General features: G+C 40.1%; 1 protein-coding gene across 13 annotated transcripts in view; it reads right to left on the reverse strand.

Annotated features, from left to right (window-relative positions):
• KCNH7 (potassium voltage-gated channel subfamily H member 7) overlaps nucleotides 1-15,671 on the reverse strand; it is a 330,241-nt gene extending 314,570 nt beyond the window's left edge. For 5 of the 13 annotated variants that reach the window (XM_060687993.2, XM_060687992.2, XM_087881974.1 and 2 more), the window contains exons 1-2: nucleotides 14,871-15,670; nucleotides 11,647-11,877 (exon numbers count right to left, since the gene is read on the reverse strand). In XM_060687993.2, coding sequence (XP_060543976.1) covers nucleotides 11,647-11,877; nucleotides 14,871-14,946 — 307 coding nt within the window. In that variant the 5' untranslated portion in view covers nucleotides 14,947-15,670. Of the gene's footprint in view, nucleotides 1-11,646; nucleotides 11,878-13,403; nucleotides 14,825-14,870 lie in introns of those variants that run through there. The other 8 variants (XM_034426418.3, XM_087881973.1, XM_060687996.2 and 5 more) reach the window with 4 other exon arrangements.
• Nucleotides 15,672-17,185: the final 1,514 nt, after the last annotated feature.

The raw sequence follows: 17,185 nt of genomic DNA on the forward strand, positions 1-17,185 counted from the left end.
CCATTAAACAGATACCACCAAAAACCTCTATACTTTCATATCGTTATTTCATAGACCTCTGTTTTAGGAAATTGACTTTCAGTTGGGAAAGAATAGAATGTGCAGTTATGCATACTCTTATAGCTTGGAGATCCAGATAGGGCACAGTGCAGTATGCAGTGCTTCTCCAAGGTGATCAAAATATCTAGTGAGTGTCAAACTGCAGGTGAGCAGGAAATGAGAGTAGCAGCAGCAGCAGCGAGGAAAGCTTGGTTTCAAATCTAGCTCAGTCTGGAATCTTGCAGGATGAAATTACAAAATAGGAACAGCGCCGAAATTCAGCTTCTTTATGAATGCATCTGATAACTCCCAAGTGATGCCCTGAGGTTTGAGCACTAAATTCATAAACAGAACAGGGCATTTGAGGGAAAAAATACACAAGCTGGTTTGCTGCTAGACAGTTTTAAAAAGGAGCATCTGATGGCATCCAGAGATCTCAGATGCCACTTCATTTGGTATCACACAAATACATCCAGAAAGCCATCTGGGCCACTAGCCACTTATCCCTCTTGAGCTCATATGAGGTTAAAAGGCAGCTATGTAAACAGTAAAATAGAGACTCAACAAAATATATCAACGATGGGTAGGAAATTGGGCTGGGTTTTTTCCCCCCCAAACAATAAACCACCAATTTGGGATTGGTTCTATCCTTCAAACTGAGCTTCCTGGAAGCCCTGGGAGTGTGTTCATTGAATTGTTGTGGCATTTTCAGTGGCTGGTCTTTATTCATATGTATCATGGACGAGTAGATTGACCATGCTGGTGCTGTCTATAGTACAAAAACTTTTCTTCCGTTTCCACAGAGCTGTTCTATGGTTTGACTTTTTAACCATTACCTTTGTGCATTATAGATGGAGAGAAGGGAAAGAAGGAACAAGTATTATCAGGCATTTGTTTGGGAACTAAATATAACCTATTCTGAGCTGCTGAGATGAAGAATGGTGGAACACATATAACTAATAAAAAGAATCTGAGTTGGCAGGTGGCCCTACAGTAATCAATTTTATCACCTCTAGAGCACAAGGTCTGGCCTTCAAACGTTCATATATTAAGTACAAGACGTAAGGATCCTCAGTGTCAAATTTCAGCATTTGTTACAGAGGTAAGAGAGAAAGTGTGAAGTTTGATAGGTGACATAACATCATCACCAAAGTGGAATCTTAATAACAACTATCTCCTTCATCTGGGAGGAAGAGATTATAGGAACTTCTCCCATCCTCCGATGGAAATACTAGGAGTAAAATCACTCCACTGGCAATTAACCTCTGAAGAAAGTCAGCTTCATTGCAAATATAATGAACTCATAATACAGAATATTGAGTGAATTGAAATCTTGTTAGCGCTAATCATTCTGCAGTTCAAAATCTTATGGCAGCATTAGAAACAGATGCAACATATTCTATCTCCAATTTCCTTCTTTATATATTTTCTTCTTTATATATTACACATACATTTTACATGTTCTCAGTAAGAAAGCTGGTGGTGTCTTATCTGTGTAGTTTGTGATGCTATTAGTAATCGCTGTTGTAAAACAAAGCAGATATTTACAAGGGCATAAGGGTTCTACTTTGGTGACTTTTAAAAGATTTTTAGTGAACTGGATAATAAACAGGGGCAGGGGAGGGGAGAAGGCAGAGGAATCAGATCTATTCTTGATATTAAAAATCAACATGTGAAAATGAAAGTGCTGGGTTCTGTCAAATATTCTGTGATTGCAAGTTTCTTACAAGATGTAAGAAAAATAGCTAAGATGGCTATTTTTATTCCCTCTTTGCCTAGAGTTTATTTCTCTCTTTTTATAATATTTACTGTTAATATGATTTTTACATTATGTGTGTGTGTGTGTGTATGTCATTTTACCCATTTCCTTACATCCAGGTACAATGGTATAACTATATTCAAATTGAAAACAGATTCATTGTTTGAAGGAACCAGAGTGGTTTTAATATTCCAAAGATCATCATACTGAAATAGTGCAGTAGGGTAACTGAGCTACCATCAAAAGGTGTGGTTAATGAGATAGTGTATGTGTGTATGTCTATGTGTGTGTGTATTTATACATACACACAAGGGGTGAAATTCAGCAGGTTCTAACAGGTTCTGGAGAACCGGTAGTGGAAATTTTGAGCTGTTCGGAGAACCGGTAAATACCACCTCTGGCTGGCCTGAGTGGGGTGGGAATGGAGATTTTGCAACATCCTTCCCCTGGAGTGGGGTGGGAATGGAGATTTTGCAACATCCTTCCCCTGGAGTGGAGTGGGAATGGAGATTTTGCAGTATCCTTCCCCTGCCACGCCCACCAAGCCACGCCCACAGAACCAGTAGTAAAAAAAATTGGATTTCACCACTGATACACACATATATATACATGTACTACATTGTCTGTGTGTTTGTGTGTGTGTGTGTGTGTGTGTGTGTGTGTGTGTGTGTGTGTGTGTGTGAATTTTAGTATTTTTAGTACAAGGGCAGAAGGGATCTACTTAGTATTTTTGAATGAGATACTACAGCTGACAATAGCACTTGGTGACTTGGAAAAATATTACCATTTTCAGTCATCGCCAGAGCGCTTCCAAAAGGGAACCCAGGATCCATATACAATCCAAAAGCATATGTCCTGAAGTTCTGCTTTAGAACATTTGTGTCACCATTTTATAAAAATGGTGGCACACTTCATTGCTTTTGCTTTTTCTCACCAATGGCCATGTTACACTAGCATAAGCTAGTCGATTTCAACATTCCAGCAAAAAAAGAAAGTGGAATCTAAAGTCTATGTGGGTAGTCCTACCAGGTCTACAGGTAGTCCTTACAAACATTCATTTAGTGACCACTCAAAGTTACAATGGCACTGAAAAAAGTGACTTACCATTTTTCACACTTACAACCACTGCATCGTCATGATCGTGGGATCAGAATTCAGATGCTTGGCAACTGACTTATATTTATGACGGTTGTGGTGTCCCGGGGGGTCATGTGATCCCCGTTTGTGACCTTCTGACAAGCAAAGTCGATGGGAAAGCCAGGTTTTTTATTTATTTATTTATTTTATTTTGATTTATATGCCGCCCTTCTCCGGAGACTCAGGGCGACTTACAATGCGTTAAGCAATAGCCTTCATCCTTTTGTATATTTATACAAAGTCAGCTTATTGCCCCCACAAACCGGGTCCTCATTTTACCCACCTTAGAAAGGATGGAAGGCTGAGTCAACCTTGAGCCTGGTGAGAATTGAACTCGCAGTAATTGCAGGCAGCAGGAAGCTAAATACTACCTTTAACAGTAGCATTAGTCTGCTGTGCCACTCAGGCTCCTTTTCACTCAGGCTCCGTTTCACTCTACAACCATGTTACTAACCTAACGACTGCAGGAATTCACTCAACAACTGTGGCAAGAAAGATCAAAAATGGGTCAAAACTCACTTAACTAATGTCTCAATTAGCAGCATACATTTTGTGGTCATAAATTGAGGACTACCTCTACAAGAATATTGCAAGAAAAGAGAGCCAAATTTGTCCTTGGGACAGGTCCATGTTCTCTGTAGGAATCCAAGTGTATGCAGTGCCAGCAATACTAATTGGTATATCACGAACCAACAGAAAATCGATGAACTTGTCAGTTTCCATTTTAGATGAGAAATACTCAAATCACACAGTCAGGCTATGCTCTATGGAAAATGCAGACTCCTGTCCTACGACATTGGTAATGATACCGGCTATATAGGCATCCAACACTAGGGTTGTTGTTTTTTTTTCAACTTAATAACAGCAGATAATTTAATAACTTAAAAACCAACTTCCTCTACCAGATCATTTTGGCTGCCCTGAAAGGATTGGCCTTTTTTATTGCAAACTGTCAATATACTTATTAAATTAAAATTTGTTTAAGAGCCTATGGTAGCTAGCAGTATATCAAATCTAGGAAAAGAAGCAAGTTAGCTAACAGGCTACAAGGCCTATGCTGCAAAAATCCAGATGACCACTAGAAGGCAGTAAAACATTTTGTTGCCATCCAGCGGCCATCCAGATTTTTATTTTTATTTTTATAGCATTGATTTTGAAAGGCTATTGAGAAACAAGTTGTTGGTTATTTAATCGCTATGGTTGGAGAAAGGAAGAAAAATATCACTATGACTTTCTGCCTCAAATGCCAACATGACTTGGCCAGATTTACAAACACTTCACTTCCAGGGCACTTTTCTGCTTAAGGCAACAGAATGCCTTGAACAACCCCTACTAAAATCCATCACATGGAGTCAAATGACACTGTAGAATAATATCCTACAGACAACCGCCTGTTTGTTCACCCAGCCTAGCATCGCTCAGTGCCACTTACTTTCCAAGGGTCAATTTCTTGAATCTTCAGATAGAGCTGGAAGAAACTTTTTTTTAATTTTTATTTAATTAAAGATAGACTAACAAAAACATACATACAATACATAACATAAACAAACTATGCATTTAAATCAAGTCTTGCAACTTGAGCCTTAAGAAAAAAGAAAGTTACTTCGGTAGTCTATATTTCTCTATATATATATCTACATCTTTCATTATATAACGATATTTTAAATTTATTTCTTGATTTTTGTTTCCTTAGTTGGTATTCCCTTTCTATCTTACTAATTATTTTTAATTTCGTTTTCCTTTTCTCTAACCAATCGTACCATCGTTGCCAAACTAGGTAGTACTCTGTATCTTCCTTTTCTTGTATTTCTTTGGTAAGCCTGTCCATCTCTGCACATTCCATTAACTTTTTGTATTATTTTATCCTCCAATGGCGTATCTTCTAATTTCCACATTTGCGCGAATGTGATTCTTGCTGCTGTCAGGATATGAATTATCAAATATTGTATTTCTTTTTCATAGTGATTTGTTAATATTCCTAATAGGTATGTTTCTGGTTTCAATGGCACTCTCGCTGGAAGAAACTTCTAAGCGAAACTCTGGACAGTTGGTTACAGCCAGAAGAGATAATATCAAGCAAGATGGATCAAAGGTCAGTAAGATTCAGCAACTTCTTCAGTCTTTATTTACTCTTTTCATCATAAAGTCTTATGTTGTCATGTCTAATATCCATTGATAAAAACATATTAATAACTTACCTCACTGGGTGATACATCAGATGAACATTTCACTAAGGGTTATGGAAAATGGTAACAACAATATGTATTTTTAGCTGAGTGCATACATTAAGTTATCCACCTTTAAAACTATAAATCTATTGATTGATCAGTTTAATACTAGTTCATCCGTTCACCACCAATGTTCACCAATCAGTCAGAAGAAATGGTACTGCTCTCTGGAATAACAAAATGAATTCTTTTGGAGTCATGATTTCCACTTCTCATTTTAACAGTGTCTACCTCCTGCCCTTGCACTTCTCCAAACATTTCTCCACCAACATGGTAGCAGGGCACAAGTACACCCTCCTGTCAATAATCCGTCTTCACGGGACCTACTTGTTCTTGGATGTTTCCCAGTTTGAGAGCCTTGTTGTATACCTATTACACAAAAAGGATCAACAGACTACAATATCCTTCAATTGAATATGCCATCCCATCCTCAATCCTTCTACAATTATAGCTTTTATGTCAAAGCTTTACAGCTTTATCACCTCAAGCAATATTTTACAGCTGTCAAGAGTGATTTATGCAATAATGACTTCAATGGCAAAATGAAGTCCTCAAAGGAAGCGCTGTCACATATTTCCATGGCAAATAACTTTATTAAAACAAAAATATTGATGTGCTATGTATTTTACCTCCAAAGATACCTAATCAGATCAGTCCTTAAAAATAATAATAAAAAAGATTGTATACTATAACGGATGTTATGAAGCTTATGGGGAAAAAAAACCATGAAGAGTACCAGTTGTTATTCAGAATTAAAATACTTCCTGGTTTAGCAATTTTGGAGAACATTTTATTTTGATGCAATTGGACGTAAGATTCACATATATTTCTATACTTTAACCTTTCCTCTACTATGAATAGGATAGTCTCAGAATCAAAAAGAATGTAGATTCTGCTTTTAGGCCAGAGTAACCCCATTGCAATGTATCTCCAAGAATTTTTTTGCTTCTTTCTGACTATTTTATAATACCGGTAAGCCACCGAGTAATAGCTTGTATGTGGCATAAGATTCAAAATCTTAGCCAAATGACTCTATTAGATAAACAGAACTAGGAAAGGAATGCAACTTAAGCACAATGCTATAATGGAAGTAGCAGTAACAATTACATGCATAATTCCATACAGTAATTTTTTAAAGACCATGGAAGTGTTGCTGTGCTTAGCTTCCCACGAAGGTAATGAATCCAGGAACATTTCAAGGTTGCTATCCAAGAAAACCAAGGTTAATTGCTGTGAAAATGTTTTTTTAACCTGCAATTGTATCTCTCAGTACTGAGCAACAGATAGATCTCCAGATATTGTGAAACTCCAACTTCCCTAACCAATATGGTCAATAAAAGGGACTGAGGGCATTGTGGTACTCTATTTCTGCTACATTCCTGTTCTATTTAGTACAAAGGAACTTCTTCTCACTGGGTATAAGCAGATATGCTTATTGTTGTTATGACTCAGTCACTATCCTAAGATCAGAAAAATTAGGTAATATCTCATTTTCAGGGACAAATAAACTGAAACGCGTTTGCAGTAATTCCAATGAATTCATAATCAACTGCAAGGGATGGTATGGGCATGTACATATGTAATCACAAAGGTGTGATTACAACCTTTGAAGGTTCTGCACACAACTTCTAATACATTTTAAAGGTCAATAAGCAGTTCCTGCAAAGCTCAAGCCTTCCTTTTTAATTTCCACATCAGTATTTCTTTTAACCACTTGCATTCCAGATGCTCGTAATTACTCTGAGTTCCTCCTGCCTTTATCCCCTAGGCAGTTCGTATCTGAAGAATAGAACTTCCTTATCCAGCATAGCCACTCAATTCACTATTAATGTAACAAGTTTCCCACTATACGTTGTTTTACAAACTTCCCATTAACTGGAAATCTGTCCGTTTTGTCATTTCCGTGGGTAGTGGCTGAACTTAAAACAACAGGCTGGTATTCACACAACACATGGGCCCACAAAAGTCTACAGTAGTGGCCAAAATTGTGGAAACCTTTTGGGAAAAGTATATTTTTGAGGTTTGATGGCTAATAACACCACTTTTTTTTTTTTTTTTGAGTTTCAAGATAATAATATTCCACTGCTGGAATGGCCTGGGAATAGCCCAGACCTTAACTCAATTGAAAATCTATGGAACCGACTAAAGAAACTTGTTAGTCAGAAGCAGCAATAAAACCCAGTTAATAGAAGCAATCATTCAATCTTGGTTTCACATTATAACAGCTGCAGAATTAAAAGACTTGACTCACTCCATGGGAAGATGTTGTAAGGCTGTAATTCATGCTAAAGGTTACCCAACTAAGTATTACTGACATGATAATTTTTGTATATCTCATTTCTTCTACGTGTTTCACTTTTCTTCTTTATACTATAACTGCTATTCTAATAGCAAATCCTTCATAAAAGTTATTGCATTACATTCTTGATTAAATTATCTTTCCATTGATATATAATTTTATGGTACTACTCCCCCCAAAAACTGGTGTTATTAGCTAGTTTTAGACAATATACTTTTCCCAAAAGGTTTCCACAATTTTGGCCACTACTGTAATTTAGACTGAAGCTATCTAAGTTTTGTATTCCATTTAGATGTAGAAAGACTGATAGGTAGTCCTCCACTTATGACCATAATTGAGCTTGAATTAAGTCATGATGGTCATTAAGCAGGTCATCACATATTTGCATTCAATTTTATGGTCTTTTCCATGGCACTCATGAAATGAATCACCATGGTCATTAAGCCAACGCCAAGGTTGCTAAGTGAATATCAGAGTCATTAAGTGAATCCATTGTCTGCAATGAATATTTTTTGCCAGAAACCAGAAGCAAACATTGGTTTCTGATTTAAAAAAAAAAAAACATTGTAAATCGTGATCACATCACCACAGGATGCTTCAAATAGCTTTAAATGCAGGCCAGAGTATCTAATAGCAATAGCACTTAGACTTATATACTGCTTCACAGAGCTTTACAGCCCTCTCTAAATGATTGACAGAGTCAGCATATTGCCCACAACAATCTGGGTCCTCATTTTATCCACCTCAATCCAGTCAGGATCAAATTGCTGGCAATTGGCAGAATTAGCCTGCAGTACTGCCTTCTAACCACTACACCACCATAGCTACAATCATGTGACTGGGGAGGCATTAAAACTTTAAATTAAGATCGTAAATAGCCATGAGGAGCTCTGTAGTAACTTCATCGTAAATTGAGGACTACTTGATGTGATAGAATATAATGCAGTGTCACAGGAGAGAGGGGCTCTTTTCCAGAGAGTAAAGAGACAACATAGCTTGGAATCCTTTATGTAGGAAAAAGATGAAGGCAAACATCTCTCCCCAGCAATCCAATGTGCATATCTAATAATTATGCAGGTACATCTGCCAAGATTTCTGTCTACGGCTGAACAATAATAAACCACTCTGAAGTCACCCCTCATGTCCTCCTCAGTTCCTTGGGCCTGGCACTGTATACAAAAAGCTAGAATTCTTTAGAAGCATTACAAAGGCAAATAATTCATGGTGCACAATAAGAAGAGTCAAGAATTCACTGGTGTACCTTCCCCATTCAGTCACGAAGCTTTCTAAATAATCTTGTTCCAATCATAAAAATAGTATTTGTGCTACCTACCTATTTGGTTTTACCGGAGTTACTAGGCTGCAAAAAGCCAGATGATCGCTAGAAGGCAGCAAAATGTTACGGTTTTCTGCATCTCTTCACCATAAGCTAGTGGCTGCCAAGTGTTTCATGTATGTTTAAAAACCAGCGAATTGAGAATTGCAATACGGTAACAGTGTTAGCAATCTCTGTGAGAGACCTACATTGTCTGTTACCGAAACAACTAATAATATACTAATCTGAAGCTGAAGTTCTGAACAGATGACCTATTTCTGAATACAATGGAAGACATAAAATTGTGGTGATTCTCTGTTGCTTAGACAAGGCCAACATCTTAATCTTTGTTCTATCAAATCCAGCAAGATTGGGAGTTGCAGCTTCTTGATCTTAGGCCAACTCTTTTGTGTATATATGTGAGACTGATGTATGTACCGGTACAAAGAAAGAGGGTCTTGCATTATGATGATGCTTCCTCTCTCTAGTTCCTTTTGATCTCTCTCATCTGTGAAAGCTGCAGTAGGAGAGTTACTGAGAAAATGATCTAGGGTCCTAAAAGAAGGGCACCACAGACATTTGACAAAATAAATGAAGAATATAAATAATATTCACAATCACATTTGCGAGAATAGACATAAGTGGTGCGGTGGCCTAGAAGTGGAGCTCTCGCCTCACAATCAGGAAGCTGTGAGTTCAATCCTAGGTAGAGGCAAATGTTTCTCTCTCTGGGCACGTTGAGAATATATCTGCTGAAACAAACTCCGCATTGACGACAGGAAGGGCATCCGGCCAGTAAACACTCAGCTCCATTCCGTTGCCCAGACTCTACCCCGCAAGGGATTATGGGGTTGTTAAAAGAGGATGATGATTTGCAACAATAGACATACTTTTTCCCTGATCTGGAGACATTGTTTTAAGGAAATGTGCATATTCGAGCTTTTTAAAATTTGTGCTTATTTTGTTTCCAGTCCACCAACATCACCACAACCGTTGAAGAGATACAAGAGTCACAGCTTCTTTAAAGTTCAATTGTCATTTTATGATCCCTTTCACTGTCACAATTTTCAAATGAATGTAAACGGCGCACAGGTGGGTCTCCAAAGCTTAATTAAAGCTCACAATTTGAATATATTACAAATTTGCATTTGTCCTTCAAACAGATATACAGTGCAAACAGCAATAGAAGAACAACATGGTTATGTAACTGAATAATCAGAAACTAAAATAAATGAAGTCCTGAGAAATAATTAGCATTGTTACTCCCTTACCTGGATACATTTTGACAAATAAATGTCCATTCTAAATTCATAAGCAAATAAATATTATATGATTCCTATTGAAAGTAATGATTCATTGTGCAAATCTAAATCAGTTAAAAATTCCACTGGTTAATGAGCACAATAAAGTTATTTCAATTTGAAATCAGTTAAGCCTTTAAAAATACGTGATTTGACCTCTTTGAAACAGGTAATTTTAAACATTTTCCCCCAAAGTTATTACTCAGTATTTGAAACAATAGATGATCATTTAAATGTAAATATACTATATAGCAGCAAGCATCTTAGTCTATCAAATCAAATTCACCATTTATTTCAAATATTTTGCCATGTAGGTTTTTTTTATTCCACGATGTGAAGCAGCAATTACCGTAGTATAGATCAACACAGTCCACAGTGGAAAATACTTATTAGTCCTTAATTTGTTTGAGGTTTACATATGTATGCAAGGGATAAAAGTTGCCTTTAGAATGACAATCACATTTTATATATAATGTGATTGGATTTTTAATATCAATCCAGTATTTAAAATCTGATTCAACAATTGGGCACATTCTTCACTGTTCTCAGATTGCCAATAGCCCTGTGCAATGCTTTGGATTTAATTCCAAAAAAAGATGCTTTGGACCATACAGAGGCATGAACATAGCACCTATCTCAAATTCTTTTTCTGGAAACAGTACTGGAACACATTGTTGGAATAAAATCCAGTATACTAAACAGCCCAAATTTTGAAGAACATTCACTGTTAAATTTATAATGAGGAAATCTGGAGAAAACTATCCTTACACACTGCTTTGGAACAATTCATTCACAATCTTAACTGTAACAGAGAATGTAGAAAATAAAGAGAATACTGACAAATTCTATGAATGAACTCAGTGAAAAGTAATAAATATATAAGGAGAGAAGAGATATGAATCATCATTCTCTGGAAATAGTAAAATATTTAGCATACATTCTTGCATATAGAATTTGAGTTTTAAACTTCAAACCATCACAATCACAGACACACAATTTGCCCAGAAATAGAATCCTTTCCTCCTTCCTTCCTGTTGTGTACTAAATTGAAAACTTAAGCCATAAACAAGATCTCTTTGGAAATACCCACATGAAGAGAATCATTCACATCACTTCAGCCATTCGGTAATTTAGCCATATGAAAAATGGAAACCTGCTTACACACCAATCCAGAGCTGTGTTTTAAATGAAAGTAAAGTGGATTGCTGGTGTGGTAGGGGCTATTCCTCTAATGCAGTGTTTCTCAACCTTGATAACTTGAAGATGTGTCGTCTTCCATTCCAGGAACACCACAACCAGCATGCATCTTCAAGTTGCGAAGGCTGAGAAACACGGCTCTAATTTGTAACTCAGGATAACAGTCCCTTGTGTCCTCTCTTAATTTCCTAGAATGGGTGGACTGGCATTCTTTTGATACATCAATAAAAGACACGTTCAGGATGTCCAGGGGAAAAAAAAAGCACCACACATTTCATAGGCGTTCACAAGAGCCAATGAGCATCTCAACCATCATGGGAAGCTGGCTTTCCAAACTTTTGAAAGAAACGCAAGAAAGGAAACTACTTTACCATCTTTACGATAATAGGTAACCTCCAGTTTTCTCTCCTCCGATCCAAGCAACGCTTGGGCAATTTGGGCAATGTGGTGCCTTTTGGTTTCTGGTCCATGAAGAAAGTCACAGGTGCAGGGTTTTTGCATGACATCTGGCCGGGAGAACCCCGTCATCTCGCAGAAGCCATCATTGCAGTAGATGATCGCACAATTCTGCACTCTGGCATTAGCAATGATGAATTTTTTATCTGCAATAAAACAAGAAGACATTTTTTTCAAGACTCTTGTGATGTCTCAAAAGCCTCAAGTGTCTGTCTAGAGAAGGGCTGTCCCTGCATCGAATTTCTACACACGTTGAGCTTTAGTAGAGGCCTAATACCACTCTTGTGTACCAAAGCTCTTTAAAAATGACACAATGGAATGCAGAAGAATTAAAACTCAAAATCAGCTGACTTCGTGGGAGAGGGAAATCCACTCTAGGAAGCCACTTGCAAAGCTTAGTCTGGGCGAAAAGCTTAATACTGGCTTATTGTTCTATTGAAAAAAAAGCTTTTTTCTTGGTGCTGAGAACTGCTTGGCCAAGCTACTGAAAGAGGCTTCATTTCTTGGGGCCTGAACTCTAACGAAAGCTTTGTAATAGGCTTTTGGACTGGTTGGAACGGGGGGGGGGGGGGGCAAACCAGAGGAAAGTTAAGATAATATCACTGGGCTTGCAAACAATTCTACAAATGTATTTAATAGATGATAAAACTAGCTTTCCCACCACCACGGTAGATGTTAGTTTTGTTAAATATTTGAAGAACCCTATTTGAATGAAAAAGGCTAGCACGTATCCTGCTTATTAAAAGGTTCTCTAAAACAGGAGTTTTACTCATTAAAAGATGAGTTATATTTGTAGGATTTGTTGGCCATCTAGCCCCAGATCTCTCCAGGGCATACACATGACTTGAGCCCGTCAGAAGGACACTGCAGCATTATAGTCCTTAATGTAACAGAAGGAGGGGAAATGATGAGATTGTACAGCAAAACCAAGCTGCCTTTATTAGCCTGTGGTGAAATGAAATGAAAATTCAGTGTGGTCCTCTGAGCCCCCTTGTTTCTTTTTTTTTGTCCTCCTACCTAATTTGGGAAATCCAGCTCCTGGCACCTTTCTAGCCCTTGTCTAAATATGTAGCCCATCTATTTTCTAAGGTCTTTAACATGGATATTTCCTATCCATTTATTACTTGGTCATTTTAACAGGAGATGCCATAGATAGAGAACCTTTGCATGCAACCTAGATGTTCTGAATATGAAACTTATTTGGCACAGGAACGCCTTTTTGTATTTGCCCTACCTGAGGTGCTAAGCAGAGAGAAATCTGAGAGCAGAGGTTAATCTAGGGCACTGTACAGTGAGAAGGAAAACAATTGGGGGGGGGGGCGGAGGGCTACCTAGAGGCACTCCAGCACTCTTTTGCAAGCGCAGGTTGATTTGAACGCTCTCGACCGCCCTGTAAGATGATCCTCTAAACACGACTGTGGGATTCCTGTTTTCACAAAATCCAAGTGAAAGAATTTAATTATACAACACATCTAATCCTGACTGTATAAAGCAAGATACTTTGACTGGGCCAATTTTCATTCTCCTATGCAGAAGTAATCCAACAGAATTGCAAAAACATTAGGTGATTATAGGAGAGTAGGAGGGAGCAACTTATAGCCTCAATTATTAATTTACAGCTTAAAGATATTCATGTACTCTAACAGAGCATTTTACTTGAACTTTTACTCACCCGTGTATTCTCTCTCTACAGAATCTGCACTGCCCGCTCAGTTTTGCTGAGCCTGTTGTTTTCAATGACAGGCACAACCTTGAAGCCACATCTGTCACAACATTAAGGATCAAGGCACAAGATATTTGCCTCACTTCTTTTCCGAGCTTCATCAGAGCTCTCCCGCGGCAGAAGTGCACATGAGCTATCCAAAGGCTAAACATATTTACACTTGAAGACACAGCGAGAAGTCTGCAAGGCAGTGCGCATCTGTTTTGATTTCTCTCATCCTCATTCACACATTTTGTGAAATATTTCTCATGCATGTCATCTTCCAAAGAAAAGTCCCTGATTACTGACAAGTTCTCTTTGCAGCAGCCATAATGTTTGTCGCTCAATGGCCTTGTGATGTACTTCCGTACAGAGAGATCATTAAGTCCGCTAACTTTAGTAGCTTCCTTCCATCAAGAAAAGTTGCACTATCTGACTTTTACAGGGTAGGAATCTGTTAGTTTGACATCCATGGCATCATTATAGAATTGTTAGCAATCTACCTATATTCTTCCTAGGCTAGTTTCAACGTATCTAGAATTTATTATCTCGTTGCATTCCAATGAGATACTTTTCCATTTTTCGGAATTGAGACAGACTAGGTGACCACATAATTGAAAGACTGAATTTGTAATCCTATACACACTTATCTAAAAGTAAATCCTTACGATTACAGAAACACTTACAGCATTGCACCTTGCAGCTCTAACCCTATTTTCAGAACAAATGTTCTTGAAATGCTTAAAATGAAAGCTCATGCAAGCCACCATACTTCAATACTCATTGTTAGACAACTTTCCAAAGGGACTCATCATTTATTGCAGTTTTATACAACAATTTTAATGTTTCATTATGACAGCTCACAAAAGGTTACCCCTAAGGTAAAATTTTGAGTCTTTATTATCCCTCAGGGCTTTAACCATCCGATTTTGTCAGACTACAGGATCTTACAGCTCCCCCAGAAAAAATCCTAATTCATCCTAGTCAGCAGCCCAGTTTAGAAAGGGCCCGCAAGAAACTTTTTCACAAAGTCAAGTCAAACAAATATCTTTCGGGCAACCAAAGGTCAAGGTTTCAACTTCCAGGCAGAAAACAGGCACACAACTTTCTGGCTGCCCTTCCAGGACTTTAGGTAGGCCATCCAAAGCTTCCCCCCCCCCAAAACAAAAAGATGGGGGGAAGATGCATAAACAGACATTTGCCTTTCGTCTTGGCCCGTTTGTGCCAAAGAAGGAAAGAGAACAATTTGCCAACCAAGTGTCAAAGCGAGGGCGGGAAGGAAAACTACCCCGATCGCCGTCTTGGATAGGACTCAGCCACCCAGGGATGCCAGAAACAAGCCCGATCGCTTTTGAGTTTAAACTCGTCTTCCGTCCCTTCCTTCCCCGACGCCCACCAGCCCCTTCCTCCCCAAACACCCCCAGGGCGCGAACTTACTCTGCCCTTCGAATTTCCGGATGATGGTCCCCAAAAAGGTGTTTTGTGGCGCCACGTGACCTCTGCGAACTGGCATATTGCACGATCTCCACCTCCCCGGGGCGCGATGCCTCCTTCCTCGAAGCTTTGCCGGCTTCGAGCTCCGGCTCTTCGGTCCTCTTGCTGGCTCTCGCTCTCCCTCCGGGCTACCCTTTGCGAGATCTCATCTCATCGGGGGGCCGCCGGGCAAGGCTCGCTTCCGATCCTAGTAGCAGCGCCGCCGAACACAGGCAGCCTCCCGCCCTCCTCCCGCTGCCTGCTCCATGCTCAGGTTCTGCATCGGGGCCAACCTGACCCGCTCACTTTCACCTTGCCCCCCTCCCACCCACCCACCCCCCGAGAGAGAGGGGAGGGGGGGACAAAAAAAAACGGTGACCCGAGGAGGCGGCGGCGAGGGTGGGGGGGGAACGTGGCTGAGGAATCCGCCTGAGGTGAGGTGCTTGCCGCGCCTCCGCTTCTCCTCGCGCGGAAGGCAAGACCTCGCCCAGTTCTTCCCCCCTCCCCCCCCCGCTCCACTCCAGGCGCGAGCGATGGCCGGGCGCCGAGGCGGGAAGGCAGAGGCGCTGCCGGGCTGCTCCGCTAGCTAGAGGGAGTGACGTCCCTCCCGCGCGGTTACGGCAGCTCGGGTTACTCAAGCGTGGCTCGGCGGCAAGTCAGCCCGCCCGTAAATCTTCCCCTCCTCCTCCTCCTCCACCACCACAACCCTCCCGGAGCCGGCGACGGAGCAGCTCCGGCGGCAGCGAGGAGCTACGATCCTGCTGTGCGCGGCCGCATCCCGAGGACGCCGGCGACGACGAGGCGAAAGCCGAGTGAGGAGGGGAGGAGCAAAAAGTGCCAAACTAACATAGGTCGCTTCGTCGGGGGAGCCACGCGGCCAAAGGCCGGGGTGGCGGCTGCGGGCGTAGGCAAATGCTTGTTCGCGCCTTTTTAATTATTATTATTATTGTTATTTTGTTATTTCCCAGCTCTGAGAAGATGAGCCCAGGAAAAAAACCCAAGGCAGCCGCCCAGCCTTGGCAAAACGGGCGTGCCTCCGCCGGTGAAGTGAATTAAGAAAAGGCCGTCGAGTATTGGTTTTGTGATTCTCTCTCTCTCTCTCTCTCTTATTCTTTCTCTCATTCTCTCTCTCTCTCTTTCTCTGTCTCTTATTCTTTCTCTCAATCTCTCTCTCTCTCTCATTTTCTCTCTCTCTCTCTCTCTCCCTCCCTCCCTCTCATCTGGAGTTTTATCCTGAGGCTTAGTTAGCCTCAACCCTCAGAGAGGAGCCCAATGGGCACCAATTCTGTTCAGAGTCAATTCGGTTCAATGATCTTTTCCAGCGCAGAGGAAGCCCAGCTCTTCTTAAGAAGGGAGAATGAGGAAAGCCTTGGCCTGTTAAACTGGGGGTGGGTGGGCACGGGGTGGGGGAGAAGTCACTGGGGAGAGGAAGGGGAGTGAAATCATGATGGAGAATAAAAGCTTGATTTTGCCTGCCCAAGAAGGCTTGACCAAGAAGTTTAAAGTTGGGCCTCTTGTGTTCTTATCTCTCCCCCCACTAAGGCAGCACTTAGTGAATATCCTGAAGTGTAGAACAGCAATCCCCAACCTTTTGGGCATCCAAGGACCGGTTTTGTGGAAGACAGTTTTTCAATGGACCAGGGTAGATGGGTGGGGAGGATGGTTTCACACTCTACTTAAATCCCACATACGCACAGATGAAGCTTATTTTTCACTTGCACGGACCAGTTCTTAACAGGCTAAGGACCAGGGGGTTGGGGACCCCTGATGTAGAAGACACATGAATGCCACTACTATGCCACTACTGTACTGAAGGATATTAGGAGCTGTAATTCCGTAATTTCAGACTCAAGTTACCTCAAGTGGAATTGAAATGAATGCTATTATGTTATTGTTAAACAGAAGAAAAACAAAATGAAATGTATTCCTCATATTTCTTCATATATTTTTTATAGTTGCCCATCTCATAGAACATGATTCTGTGACAATGTTTTTTTTAAAAAAAAAACCCAAAAGGCTGCGGTATAATTATATAATGATATAATTAGAGAAATCTTGAAGCATGGTTGTAATTTACTTATGGAGTAGTGGCTTGGCAAGTTGCAAATTACGTGAATATTTCATGTGTAGTTGATGATTGGATGTAGTCCTTTATTGTTCTGTTACAGAAAGGCAAACATAGCAGCAATGATTGCAAAAACTATACAGGGATTAGTGTAAGTGTGGAAAGTTGTTGACCAAGTTCAGATTGGATTGGAAGGGTGCAAGAGATGACAATG

Source organism: Pantherophis guttatus, chromosome 1, assembly GCF_059756535.1.
Source record: "Pantherophis guttatus breed Tessera chromosome 1, ASM5975653v1, whole genome shotgun sequence".
Lineage (NCBI taxonomy): Eukaryota > Metazoa > Chordata > Lepidosauria > Squamata > Colubridae > Pantherophis > Pantherophis guttatus.